This window comes from Paramisgurnus dabryanus, chromosome 18, assembly GCF_030506205.2.
Source record: "Paramisgurnus dabryanus chromosome 18, PD_genome_1.1, whole genome shotgun sequence".
In the NCBI taxonomy this organism is placed as follows: domain Eukaryota; kingdom Metazoa; phylum Chordata; class Actinopteri; order Cypriniformes; family Cobitidae; genus Paramisgurnus; species Paramisgurnus dabryanus.
The window spans coordinates 24,226,848-24,239,846 of record NC_133354.1 but is presented as its reverse complement, the minus strand read 5'-3'; the positions used below and the strand labels follow the sequence as shown (position 1 = coordinate 24,239,846).

Sequence of the window (12,999 nt, the reverse complement as noted above, 5' to 3'; positions counted from 1 at the left end):
GAAAGTTAAACAGTTAAAAGTGTAATACAGTTAGTGCTATACAAAAATATATGTGTTGATTATCATTGCACATTTTTGTGCAATGTTCATGGTTGAACTGTTAACATTTGTCTCTCACAATGTTAAACTGCAATTTTTTTTTAATATAAAATAAGATAATATGAATTTTCAGTATTTAAAAGGCAAAATACTGAATACAAGATGTGTGCATTTTTGAAAATGCATGTTTTTTAATATATATTTAATATATATAAAACATCAAATTTTGTTATAACACATATAATAATAATATATAACAGGAAGAGTAAAAATATAATTAAATGTAAAAAATAGGGGTAAAAGTTTGGCCTGCATCATATTTACATTTTTTTTAATCTGGCCCTCGAAGAAGAGTAGATGAAGAGACTATGAAGCAAATTCAGTACTTCTGATGCTTGTTTTTCTACCTTATATTTGAGTAATTTGGTATTATATATGGTTTTTAACGTTTTATTTTCAGACTGATCTCACAGGAAAGTCATGTTATAGTGGTGTAAAATTTTTTTATAAATTTACCATGGCACGAAATTCAGCTTTTTTGTGTGCTTTGAGCACAAATGTCTTTTTCTTGACACTTGAACGAATTTTCTATAAAAAGTTTTTCGTGTGCGTTGCATGACTTTCTTTTTTGTTTCATTTTATGTATTGTTTTCTCCTTTTTTTCCTTATTTTCTTACCATTGTCGCTTGTGGTTAGAATCACTTTCTGTTACATTTATAGACATCCAAACCTCAACTCTAACTCCATGCGAGAATAGTTTTAAAAGCAGAAGAAAAACATGTAGAAACCATAACTACATAAAAGTACATCCTATCCCAAACCCAAAATCTAACCCCAACCCCAAGCGACAATGATTTAAAAATAGGGTGAAAAAAGGAGAAAACAATACATAAAATGACACAAAAAGAAAGTCGTGCCATGCACTGTATAAAAATTCGGTAACTTACCGTAGATTTACATTTATGTTTTTTACTGGCAACATTTTGTTCAAAGTTAAATGAACATTAAACATTTACAAGTCTTTATCTTTACAGAGTAAAACTAAAAAAAAAACATCATCAAGCAAAACATTCTGGGAAACAAAATCTGGAGCAAAAAAACTGAAAAAGGTTGATGATGATTTCTGGTTCCCAAAAAAGAATGCTTTGCATGAGGCTGTTATTGTATAGTTTTATTCTGTAAAGATAAAGACTTGTTAATATTTAAAATTTATTTAACTTTGAACAAACTCTTGCCAGTAAATAACATAAATTTAAATCTACGGTAAATTACCGACAACCCAGCTGCAATATTATTGCAATTTCTATGGATTTTTTTACAGTGTGGGCACGAGAAACTATTTATAGAAATTCGACTGTCACGAAAAAGACATTCGTGCTCAAGGCATGAATAAAGCAGAATTTCGTGCCATGGACACAAATAAATTGATCAAATTTTGCGTAACTATTACACGGCTTTCCATGGGATCATGTTGTTTATTTTCCACTCCCTACAAAACATTTAAAGCCACAAAATCATGAAGACAATCATATTTTGGCATAAGAGAATTAAAATGGTACAAAAGTTTAAAAAGTTCATATAATGTACAAAAGTGTACTTTTGTACCCTTTATTCTGTGAGCATATAAACCGTTTTTGCTGTTTCCCAGTTGACCTTTCCAGTAAGACTTTGGATTATTAGTATAATCTTATTACAGTGAGATGTGCCATGTGATTTAACTAAGATTGAATTGCGTGTTTAGTCAAATCTAGTTGAAACACACACACACACACACACACACACACACACACACACACACACACACACACACACACACACACACACACACACGGTCTTAGTGAAAGATAGGACATTTTACTTGCGTGAAGATTTACCAACAGCATCGACTTGAAGATACAACTAACCAGGTAAGTTTAAAAACGTTTGCTGCAGGGTAACTGTTGTATTTTTTTTGTGTAATTCTTAATAAACCATGTTAATGAATTTGTTTATTATCATATATTTACAATAAGTACATTTTACACTCTAAAAATGCTGTTTTTTTTTCAACCCAGCGTTGAATCAAAATGGGACCAAACCCAACCCTATTTTGGTGTAATTTAACCTATGCTGGGATGATTTAATCAAATTGTTAAGTCAAATATAACAATGCAATCTCATGGCAACTCTTACGCATTTTACAAGGTGGCTAATTTGTGTACGTTTGTATAACCACACAAGGTTTTTATTATTGATTTTTATGATAATGGTACATTTTTTGTACAATTGACTTCAAATTCATACAAATAAACCAAGTCGTAAAACATGTAAGAGCATATTAAGAGTATTCAAGATTAGGCTGAATATAATATTTTTTTTAGGTTAATATAGCCAAACAACTGGGTTTGTCCTTTTTGAAACAACTTTGGGCTGAGTCCTAGACAGCGCATTACTCTGGGCCAGATCCGAACCGTAACTGCTAACTTCGGTACGGATCCGGTGCTGATCCGGCCCGAAGTGTCTGCTGTCTGGGTTAAAATGTTTAGCTCATACAAGTTACATTATTATGCAATAAGTTATAAATGATAAATATAAATTCATAGGCATAGCTAAACATCTTTTAAGGTTCTTTCCACTTACTATATGCTTGTAACTGTAACAAAAGCGAATAGCAAAGTTATTATGATACTGAAAATAAATGTGTGCTATATCTAATGGCTTATTTACACTGATCCAACAAACTCAATTTGGTTTAAATGCCAGATTTTCAATGCGGTCTTTGACTTCTGGGCTCCTTTGTACATATAATAAAATATTTAATAGATATTTATATAAAGGAACAAATTATAAAAATTAGTCATTTTTAAAACTTTAATTATGTTAAGGTCATAAAAGACCTTATTGTACACATGACAAGACAATAAAGTTTTTTCAGTTACTCATCTAAAACAATATCACTGTGGTTGCTCTTTCCCACAGTGGCCTTGTTTTTTGGGATGGGTACAGAAAAGATTAGTTTTGGGATTAGTTACGGGTAAATCTTTAACTTACCTTTTCCAGAGGTGCCTGTGTGTTCGTGAACTGGGGCAGCTCCTAATATTTAAAGAGATGATAGGAATCAAATGTATACATACAGTACAGACATAAACAAGTGAAGGCGGATAACATCTCACTTCATCCGTAAGTACATTTTCCACTTCTGCTTTATTCAACGTATTAAATTGAGTCCTGCGCCCTTTAACAGATTTCATAAGCTAAGCGTGAGTTGTTATTTTGTTACAGTAAACAACCAAGAAGCACAGTTTGTTTGACTTTGTAACTTCTTTGGAGAACACAGTGATTTTGAAGCCGACATGGCTTTAGCGGGGCTGGAGCTGATGGGATTCTTTTTGGGCCTCTTTGGCATGCTTGGGACCCTGGTAGCCACTCTTCTACCCTACTGGGAAATCTCGGCACACATCGGTTCCAACATTGTGACTGCGGTAGAGAATATGAAAGGTCTCTGGATGGAGTGCGTGTATCAGAGCACCGGCGCCTTTCAATGCGAGACGTACAACACAATGCTCGGGCTCGCCCCTGATCTACAAGCAGCCAGGGCTATGATGGTCATCTCTTCGATCTTTTCCCTCTTGGCTTGCATGGTGTCGACTATCGGGATGCAGTGTACTACATGTATGAGCGGTTCTTCGGCTAAAACCAAAGTGGCGGGGGTAGGTGGTTCCCTGTTTCTCCTGGCAGGGCTTTTGTCTTTGATCCCTGTATCTTGGAAGACCCATGAGGTGGTCCAGACCTTCCACATGAGCAACATTCCAGACAGTCTTAAGTTTGAAATAGGTGACTGTCTGTATGTAGGATTGGCTTCTTCGCTTATGTCCATGTTGGGTGGTGGACTGTTGAGTGCATCTGGTTGCGATGACTTAGACAGTAGCAGGGGTACCAGGCATTCTTACCCCTACCCTGACCAAAAAGGCGTTGGGCGCGTTCCACATGCAGCATCCCATTCGATGTCCTTTCGTCCAGCTACGTTACAAACCAAAAACACTGTCACTGCCAACAAGACCCAAACCCTTAACAGCCAAACCAGCACCAGTACCCATTCATTTGTGCCGGCCCAGGATTCAAGGAAATCACAAAACACAGCTGCCAGATATGATGTCACAGGCTATGTATGAGGATTTATGTGATACTGCTTGTACTTTTTTGTCTCAAACCAAAACAGACTCCTATAAAAGCAAAATTGTTTTGGCACAAGAATAACAGACACATTGCTAAAGCGTAAGTGAACTGAAAACATGGCACATATGTTTATTTCGTAGTTTAGGGACAAAATTTAGATTTTAACACAAAGATGTTTTTTTTTAAAGACACCAATCAATATGTTTGGGCAAAATGTATGGGAGGCGTTTTGTCCTCTTTGCAAACATTTCACAATGAAGTCTATCTGGGTCAGTCCTATAATAAGCCGTGCACTTAAACATAAACTCTTTTTGTATGTAGAAAAACATTATTTGTTATTTTTTTTGTACATTTACTGTTATTGTGTTTATTTTGTTTGATTATTGTGTGTTAATTTGGTCAATTATGATAGAATTTACACAATTTTATAAATAAACATTTGGACTGTGTAAGGAATAAGCATCCTTTTCTCGCATAAAGGCACGCTTTATTGTTGCATGATTTTAATGTTGTATTGTGTTTAGATCAGCCACAAAGGACTCTCTGTACTTATCAGAGACAACTTTAGTTTTGGAACATCAAAGGGACACAAGCACAATGATGTCATGTTCATTTCTCAAATGCACATAATAAAATTAATAATATAATAAATAATTTTGGGGTGGTTTCCCAGGCAGAGATTATTTTTAAGACAGGACTAGGCCGTATAGTTCAATTAGGAAAAATAACTAGTTTGAACAAATATGCCTTACGAAAAACATTACTTGTGTGCATTTTGAGGCAAAACAAAGCATATTTTAAGATATGTCAGTGATAGCTGCTTTTAGTTTGGACAGCTCTTGCATTTATTTTAGTCTAGGACTAGTCTAATCCCTGTCCGGGAAATCCTCCCTATATATAATTTCACAGCACAAGGTTGCTTACCTAACAAAAAGTAAGCAAAGCTTTCAAATCTTAAACACTTTATAGACAGTTTTAGCTGCAACAAATTGCTTTTGTAAACCAAACTTATCTTCTGACAGACTTCCGCAAAGAATCAGTAAGTTAACAACAGAGTCCCTAGAGTAGATTAATTTAAATAACAAGTTAATAACCTTAGTTTAAATCATAGCTAGAGTATCAACCACTAAACTGAGCTAACGTTACTGTGTAAAATTAATTTATACAATGTTAACTAGACATTTAAAGGAAAAGTTCGGTATTTTACACTTAAAGCCCTGTTTTCAGATTGTTTATGATGAAATAGAACGGTTTTGACTTAAATTTCTCTATAATGGGTGTATAGGTGCACTGGAACAATCCTTCCTAAAATGCATGAAACTTTCGTTTACAAAGACGTGAAACTCACCGAGTGGTCAGGGGTGTTCACTGATATGCTCACACAAAAATCGCTGCAAAAGATGCTTTTCAACAGGTGTTTTAGCATTCGTTGTAAACTTGTGGACCTATTTTTCCAAACGCCTCACACCCGTACATTCTTCCGCTTAGAGCCTGAATAATAGACACTCCAGCCCAGGTGGTGGCGCTAATCCGCCATTGCCAATTGCAAGAATAGAAACAAAGTTGCCGGCGCGGAGTAATACCGTACCTCACAGCACATCTATTACAAGTAAATGGAGTTGGACAAAACTACGATAAATCCTGTTGGAAAGCATCTTTTGCAGCGATTTTTGTGTGAGCATATCAGTGAACACCCCTGACCTCTCGGTGGGTTTCACGTCTTTGTAAATGAAAGTTTAATGCATTTTAGGAAGGATTGTTCCTTGTGCACCTATAAAGCCATTGTAAAGGTGGGAGGTGATACAAGAAACACCCAAAAATTCTCGGGCCAGCATCATATGTCGAAATTTCAGTCAAAACCGTTTTATTTCATCATAAACAATCTGAAAACAGGGCTTTAAGTGTAAAATACCAAACTTGTCCTTTAACTCATTCCCCACCAGCCTTTTTTGTGATTTTCACATTTCTTCTATAAATACATAAACATACAAATATATCAAATGAAAGAACTCTGCTTTCAAACAAACAAAACGGAAAAAAGGGTTTCATCCTATCTTCATTTGTGCTCTTTTTATAACATCTATATATGGGTAAATTTCTTCAAAAGTACCATATTTTGAGCAAAAAGCTGAAATAATTGCATTTTTGTAAAGGAATTTTGTTAGAGATCAGATTCAGAATGAAGATCAAAACATACAGAGAGTTTAAGTTAAATTAGTTTTTGCTTCAGTTTTTTATAAATTGGGTAAGAGCGACATCTAGTGGATAATAGCAGATTACAAATTAACGTAAAAACTCATCAGGAAAGCGTAATTGGCAGGGAAATGTTTTCTCCTAATTTATGAGATAACTCATTAATTGCGGGGAAAGAGTTAAATTCTTGCCTGGCTCTTTTTCACAACAGTGATCCGTGCTCACAGTCTCCCCTCATCTTTGGAAAACTGAAACGTTTCTGATATAGTGTACTCAAACTTTTTATCTTTGTTTAATCATTGTTTAAAATGGTTACATACATAAAAGAAGCCAAGCTAGTATTAAAAAAAAATAAAATAAAAAATAAATAAATAAACATTAAAATTGAGCATATTAATAGAATGTGCTTTGGCAGACAACTCGGTGTGGGCATTCTGGTGCCTGTTGGAGAACACTGCTTTACATGGACTTTAATAGAATATTCAAGCTTTTGATGCTGTGCCCATACGTCAAAAAGATATGAAGAGTTTGGTTCCAAAACGCAATAAATGCCATTTTTGAAAAAAATGAGTTACTGCTAAAATTAGTATTATTTCAGGTCAGTATTTGAAAGTAAATTCTAAATTTTACACAAAATCCAATATCCGCCGTGTTATTCTGTCATCTTTTTTCCCAAAAATGCAAAACACGCCACTCCTCCTTTTCTACAGAATGCAATAAATCCGCTCCACAAATCACAGCGCACCATTCCACGCAATGTAAACAAACAATGGCGGCGCGTTGAGTACACAGAGTCCTAGTTTTCCTCATCTACTTTGTACTTCGTGATCAACAAACAAACAAAAACGAAATAATACTTTAATAGCATTGATAAACCTGTGGTTTTCTGACGGGAAAGAAACGTAAGCCATCAACATCTACTAATTTACGCGAGAGGCACTCGGGAGACGATCGCTTGTTCTCCCGACAGCCTCTAGCTTCTCTCATGCTAACACATTGACCCCAGGCGATCTTATGAAACACTTTCCATAATTTTATTACTTTAAGTCAACGAGAATCACAGCTGATCGCTGTGAAAAATGTTAAGCGATGACGTCAAGTATAACCACAAAGCAATGACAGTGTTCTTAATATGACGAAGTAAGTGTTTTGATTAATGACATTAATGTTTATTTTTTTAATCTGTGTGTACAACTGTCCAACTAAATGAATATAAAATGGCAAAAATTAATGCACATTTATACATTGATTGAATAGATTTATAGAATTTTGAAAAAAAAACTTATTAATAATTCGTTTTTATAATAAATCTTTGAAAATCAAGTAATGGATTTGAATTTTTTATGTTTTTATAACCTAAAGATGCTATGTGAAAGTTTGTAACAGAAAATAGTGGTTTTCATCTTGTCACATTTTTACCGAAATTTGTCAAAATGGATTTATTGCGTTTTGGAACCAAACTCTTCATATTTTCTTAAAATTATTTTGAATAAAATTATTTTTAAATATATTTTAAAATATAAAAAATGGCCATAAAATATATGTGCTGACATATATTTTGAAATGTATATTTTTACCAATATATTTTATTGGCCTTTATTTTATATTTTAAAATATATTGTAAAAAAAAATATTTATTCAAAATAATATATTCACGTTGCATTGGAAGAAAAACTTTGTATGTTACAAACCTGTAAAGGTTCAAATTAAATATATTTTCAACTGCAAAAATATACTTATAATTTTAATATTGGATACATTTTATACAAATATATTTTGGCCTGAAAATAAATCTATTTTTTTTGCCATATGGGTTGTAAAATTAGAAATGTATTTGTTGCCTCATTTTGAAATCTCAATTATGAAGGTTAAAACTTCCGTAAATATATTTTCAAATTTAAAAATGTTTTTAATTAAGCTTTACTTCCTACAAAATATATTTATCATATATTTAAAACATATTATTGGACAGAATCTGTATGGGTGGACATATTGGTGGGGATGTGCATAAACTCTTGAAGTGTAATACTGCAAGTGAATAGTTTGTATTCTGCCACTGATTTTTAGCTAAGAGTGAATTGCATTAGTTAACATAAAAGATCACGAGGGCCTTAAAACTTACGTGAACAAGGAATTAGTCTGGAATTTGCAATGTTACAAATGGTTTGAGTACGAGATTCATTTTATGGCTTAAAAATTATTTAAACATCACAACAAAACAGATCTGACTGAAGTAGCATATTAGTTTTGGTAGTGATGAATTGTAATCAGAACTCCCAATTAAAATGTACAGTATTGCTTAATGTTATTTACTCAACATTGTAAGTGGCTGTTTAAGTGTGTGTGTGTGTAAATGCTTGAGGTTTCACACTGATCTTATCATTTGAACAAAAGTTACAACCCAGATGAAACCCAACTCAAGTGACTATCTTGATTTTAATGATTAACTATGTGGGAAAGATGGTGTGAATAGCCCATTGAAATGTAATTTGCGTGACTGACTGTATATTGTGTATATAGGCCAAAGCCTGGCAAAAGCTGCCAACAGCGACAGATGTAGTGTAGTTTCATTCTACTACTGGAGCTGATCATGGCATCTTGACATTTTTAAGAGAAAATTGGTCTCCATAATGCTGATGTGTGGTGAGCTTTGCCTTTCACTGTCTGCAGAAAGATAACAACAGGACATCTCACTTTAACTAAACACAATTTGAGGTATTGTTTAATGTCAAGCCACATGCCAAATTCTTGTTACTGTTTTTAAAGGTTTTCACAGATAGGAAACACAGACTAAAAGCTAAAAACACAGTATATTTAATGGGGAATGGGTGACACCTTGTGGTCTATAGAAGTATAACATTTTTTTTTAAAGGGATAGTTCACCCAAAAATGAAAATTCTGTCATAATTTACTCACTTTCGTGTTGTTACATACATTTCTTTGTTCTTATAAACACAAATGAAAATATTTTGAGGAATGTTTGTAACAAAACCATGTGTGAGCCCCATTGACTTCTATAGTAGGAAAAAAGAAAAATATCTACATTTGTGTTCATCAGAACAAATTAATGTATATAGGTTTGTAACAACATTAGAGTGAGTAATAATGACAGAATTTTCATTTTTGGGTAAACTATCCCTTTAAGAAGTTTGGTTACACAGTAACATTTACAATATTATTATTTCCAAATAAATAGTTCATAAAAATGTCATTTTTTGTCATAAAAAAATGAACAGCATTGTACAGGTTTCTTATTGCAAGATTGTGCGTCATTTTGTGTTGATGTGGTGTCGTCATCTACAGATCCATCAGTGCCTGCTTTGGTCTCTTCATTTTTCTTCCTGCCAAACTCAATGACCAGAGGTTTATCAAGCATCATGTATCCATTTAGCAGATCAAGAGCTGCTTGCGCACTTTCAACATCTGTAAAAAGCAAAAGTTAGCAAAAAACAAATGTGTAAACATTGCATGCGCTTAGATGTATAAATTTAGTAAATAAACAATTATAGTTGAATAATAAATGAAGGGCACATCTTTTATAACCACTTTCTCTTACCGGAGAGCGTAATGAAAGCTTGTCCCTTGAGTCGGCCGGTCAGTAGGCGGTACAGAATGGGCTGTGTGTCATCTTTCTGAAACCGTGAGAAGAGAGAAACCAGCTGGGCCAATGATGCCCGCGGACTCATGTTCTTCACACACAGCACCTACACACATCAAAGCAAGACAGAAATGCATTCAGCATCTTTTTAGATTTTAAACAGTATTTAAGTGGTCTGCTTTATCAGCGTGTCCTTAATTCATTTTCCAGCAACGATCTATAATAATACATTTGCAAGTCTGATAATAAAAGTATAGCTCATTCCCAACACGTTTTTATTAAAAACGAAGCATGGCCTTAAAACTAAAATGAACAGGACCTATAAAAAAATCTTTGCATATCATTATCTCATTTAAACAGTGGTTAAAGTTGAACATCTTTAATCAGTCATGCTGGCCTTACATTCGATGGCGTCCCTTTCTGATAGTTCTTGAAACGTCTAATATTCCGTATACCGTCTTCCGTTTCCCGATTGCCCTTGATCTCTTCCTCTGAAATTTCCTCTATTTCTCCACTGATAGTAACTGGTCCATCATATCCTTGGACAAAAGTAGGTTTTAATGTACCAATGGACTGGCCGATAGTAATTTTCCTAGGTGCAACTCTGGGCTGTGGCTGGTTAACAATGTCCGACACTGAACTTGTGTGTTCATCATTGTGTGAAGCTTGTGATTGGCTCGAATCAGAGCAGGACTGATCTGTCTCTTCAGTGCTTGTTTTTGGTCTTTGTGAAATATCAGAGTTTTTGTTGTTATTTTTAAGAAAGTCTTCATAGAAAACGTCCATTGCGTTGGTGGATGTCGCCCCCTGCTGGCTGGCCTGTGAATCTTCCTCTAGGAATATAAAAAGGTCACTATTGAAATAGGAAGAACGATGCTTGTGTGTAATTATGATTAGTATTATTTTAACCTTGATGGTAAAGGGCCGTGAGAAAACTGCTGCGGTCGCTGCCCTGAAAAAGTGCCTTTTCTATCTCCATTTCCCTGCGGGAGAGCGGGCGGCTACCCGAGAAACGCTGGGGTCGGGACAGCAGCTCTGCGTGCGCTGCCATTTTATCCCGGATGGCCTGCAGACGCTGATTCCTCGCATCGGGTGCCACACAAACCCCTTTTTCCTGAGAAAATCATGAACAAGAAACATTACATTTGGTAAGATGACCTTCCATCCATCAATTGCTTTCAGTCTTCAGACCTTCCACAAACTCTCTGGCAGGTCTCTGGATCTCCATAGCTCGATTTCTGCATCAGTAAGGCCCAGGTCTCGAAGAGTGGCCAGCTCCTGATCCCCATCCTTCAGGGCTTGAAACTGTGACAGACTCCTCACACCAGCTGCCTGCTCCCCAAAAGGCTTGTATACGGCTGATGGGGCAAAGCATTTCTTCTTGGCTACACACCTACAACAATTTCATATCATTACTGCATGCATTCATTAATTAATATTAAATGTTCTGCATATAATTTAGTATTTTATATGCAGATCTTTGTTTCAAACAGTAGATAAAGCCTAGCTTAGATATCAGACACTGACCTCTCAATATCTACATCTGTGTCTAGTTGCTGTAGTAGTAGATTGTGTAGTTGCCTCTGGCCTTCGGTTTCCTGTTCTTCAGGGATGGGCGCATCCTCACAGGCATATCGAGTCACCCTGAAAATCCAAATTAAACTTTAAATTAATTCTAGAAAACTGAATATAATAAACCTGTTTGGGTCACATTGGGTCCCCAAAAACAGTTACCAAACATATAGCCCAACCCACCAAACATCTTCAGAGTATTCATTTTTGAGGTTTTTTAAACAATTTGAAAGGAGATCCCATCTATTTTGCTTCTTATTGGCTTTTTGTGCTTCGTAATGAAAGAAATTAATTTGTTGAAATAATTGTATATGTATTTCACATAACAATTTTCAAACATACAAGCATCTGTATGCACACAAAGGTTACAAGCAAGAAATATATTAGGGTCATGTGACCTAATAGAAGTGTACATAATCCAACATACAACACATCCATAAAGAGTTTCTTTTTAAAGCAACACTATGTAGTTTCCATGTAAAAATGACTTACAGCTCCCCCATGTGGTTGAAAAGCGCAACAGTGCCTGGTATCAGACACTCTTCTGCAGGCAGGGGGAGGGGAGGGGCTGTGTGCTCTACCCTCCACCGCCACTTTCAGAGTGTGCTTGTAGCAGCTAGGAGGCTGCTTAGGTTGCAGCAACAGTACAATTTGTCCAGTTAAAAGTTGTTCTATCACTGAAATAATTTTAGAGACATTATTTAAAGGTAAAAAAACTACATAGTGTTGCTTTAAAATGTCACACATAAAAATAAATATCGTTTGATGAAGTACACCTCACTGGAATTAAATTGACAGACGATATTTCAACAACCGATAAACAAACACCCATATATTAGAAAACGGCAGGTATGTTACCCATTATAAAGTAAAAAAAGACCAAGTTAATGTCAAACGTTGCGTTTTAATTCATGACTTTGTAATCTGCTGTTGATCATACGTGATGTATCGAGACACCTGCAGCATTTAATATAGCAATGTTAAAATACATTTCATCTTTTTCATGAAAAGCGTCAACTATATATCCAAAATAGATATCCGTATTAAGTGAATTAAATACCCAAACGTATTTAGTCACTCACTAATGAATAATAAACCATTTTAAAGTAAAAACTAACCCCTACCGCTTCATGTTTATCACCATTCAGACATTTCCGGTTAAAACCGGAAGTACGCGAGGATTCTTCTACTTTTCTTTTAATGGCGGTTGGCAAACCCACTTTCCGCCACCTGCTGGACTGGAGTGTGGAGCATGATTTTGATTTGTGACATTATTGTATTTACCATAAATAAAAGAATAAATAAAAATAAAAATATTTACATATATATATATATATATATATATATATATATATATATATATATATATATATATATATATATATATATATATATATATATTATTTCATATTTAAACAGTTATTTACTTCTTTATACGTTCT

General features: G+C 34.7%; 2 protein-coding genes across 2 annotated transcripts; one reads left to right on the top strand and one right to left on the bottom strand.

Annotated features, from left to right (window-relative positions):
- Window positions 1-2,991: 2,991 nt before the first annotated feature.
- On the top strand, window positions 2,992-4,376 carry cldn2 (claudin 2). The gene is made up of 2 exons (XM_065287379.2): window positions 2,992-3,198; window positions 3,301-4,376. Exon 2 carries the CDS (start codon window positions 3,372-3,374, stop codon window positions 4,188-4,190), a length of 819 nt encoding a protein of 272 aa, XP_065143451.1. The 5' UTR covers window positions 2,992-3,198; window positions 3,301-3,371; the 3' UTR covers window positions 4,191-4,376.
- Window positions 4,377-9,178: 4,802 nt separating this feature from the next.
- Window positions 9,179-12,738, bottom strand: rbm41 (RNA binding motif protein 41). Its single transcript, XM_065287378.1, has 7 exons — window positions 12,682-12,738; window positions 11,513-11,629; window positions 11,177-11,378; window positions 10,895-11,099; window positions 10,388-10,818; window positions 9,944-10,091; window positions 9,179-9,810 (listed from the first exon to the last, which is right to left on the bottom strand). Exons 1-7 carry the CDS (start codon window positions 12,699-12,701, stop codon window positions 9,596-9,598), a joined length of 1,338 nt encoding a protein of 445 aa, XP_065143450.1. The 5' UTR covers window positions 12,702-12,738; the 3' UTR covers window positions 9,179-9,595.
- Between the last annotated feature and the right edge of the window lie 261 nt (window positions 12,739-12,999).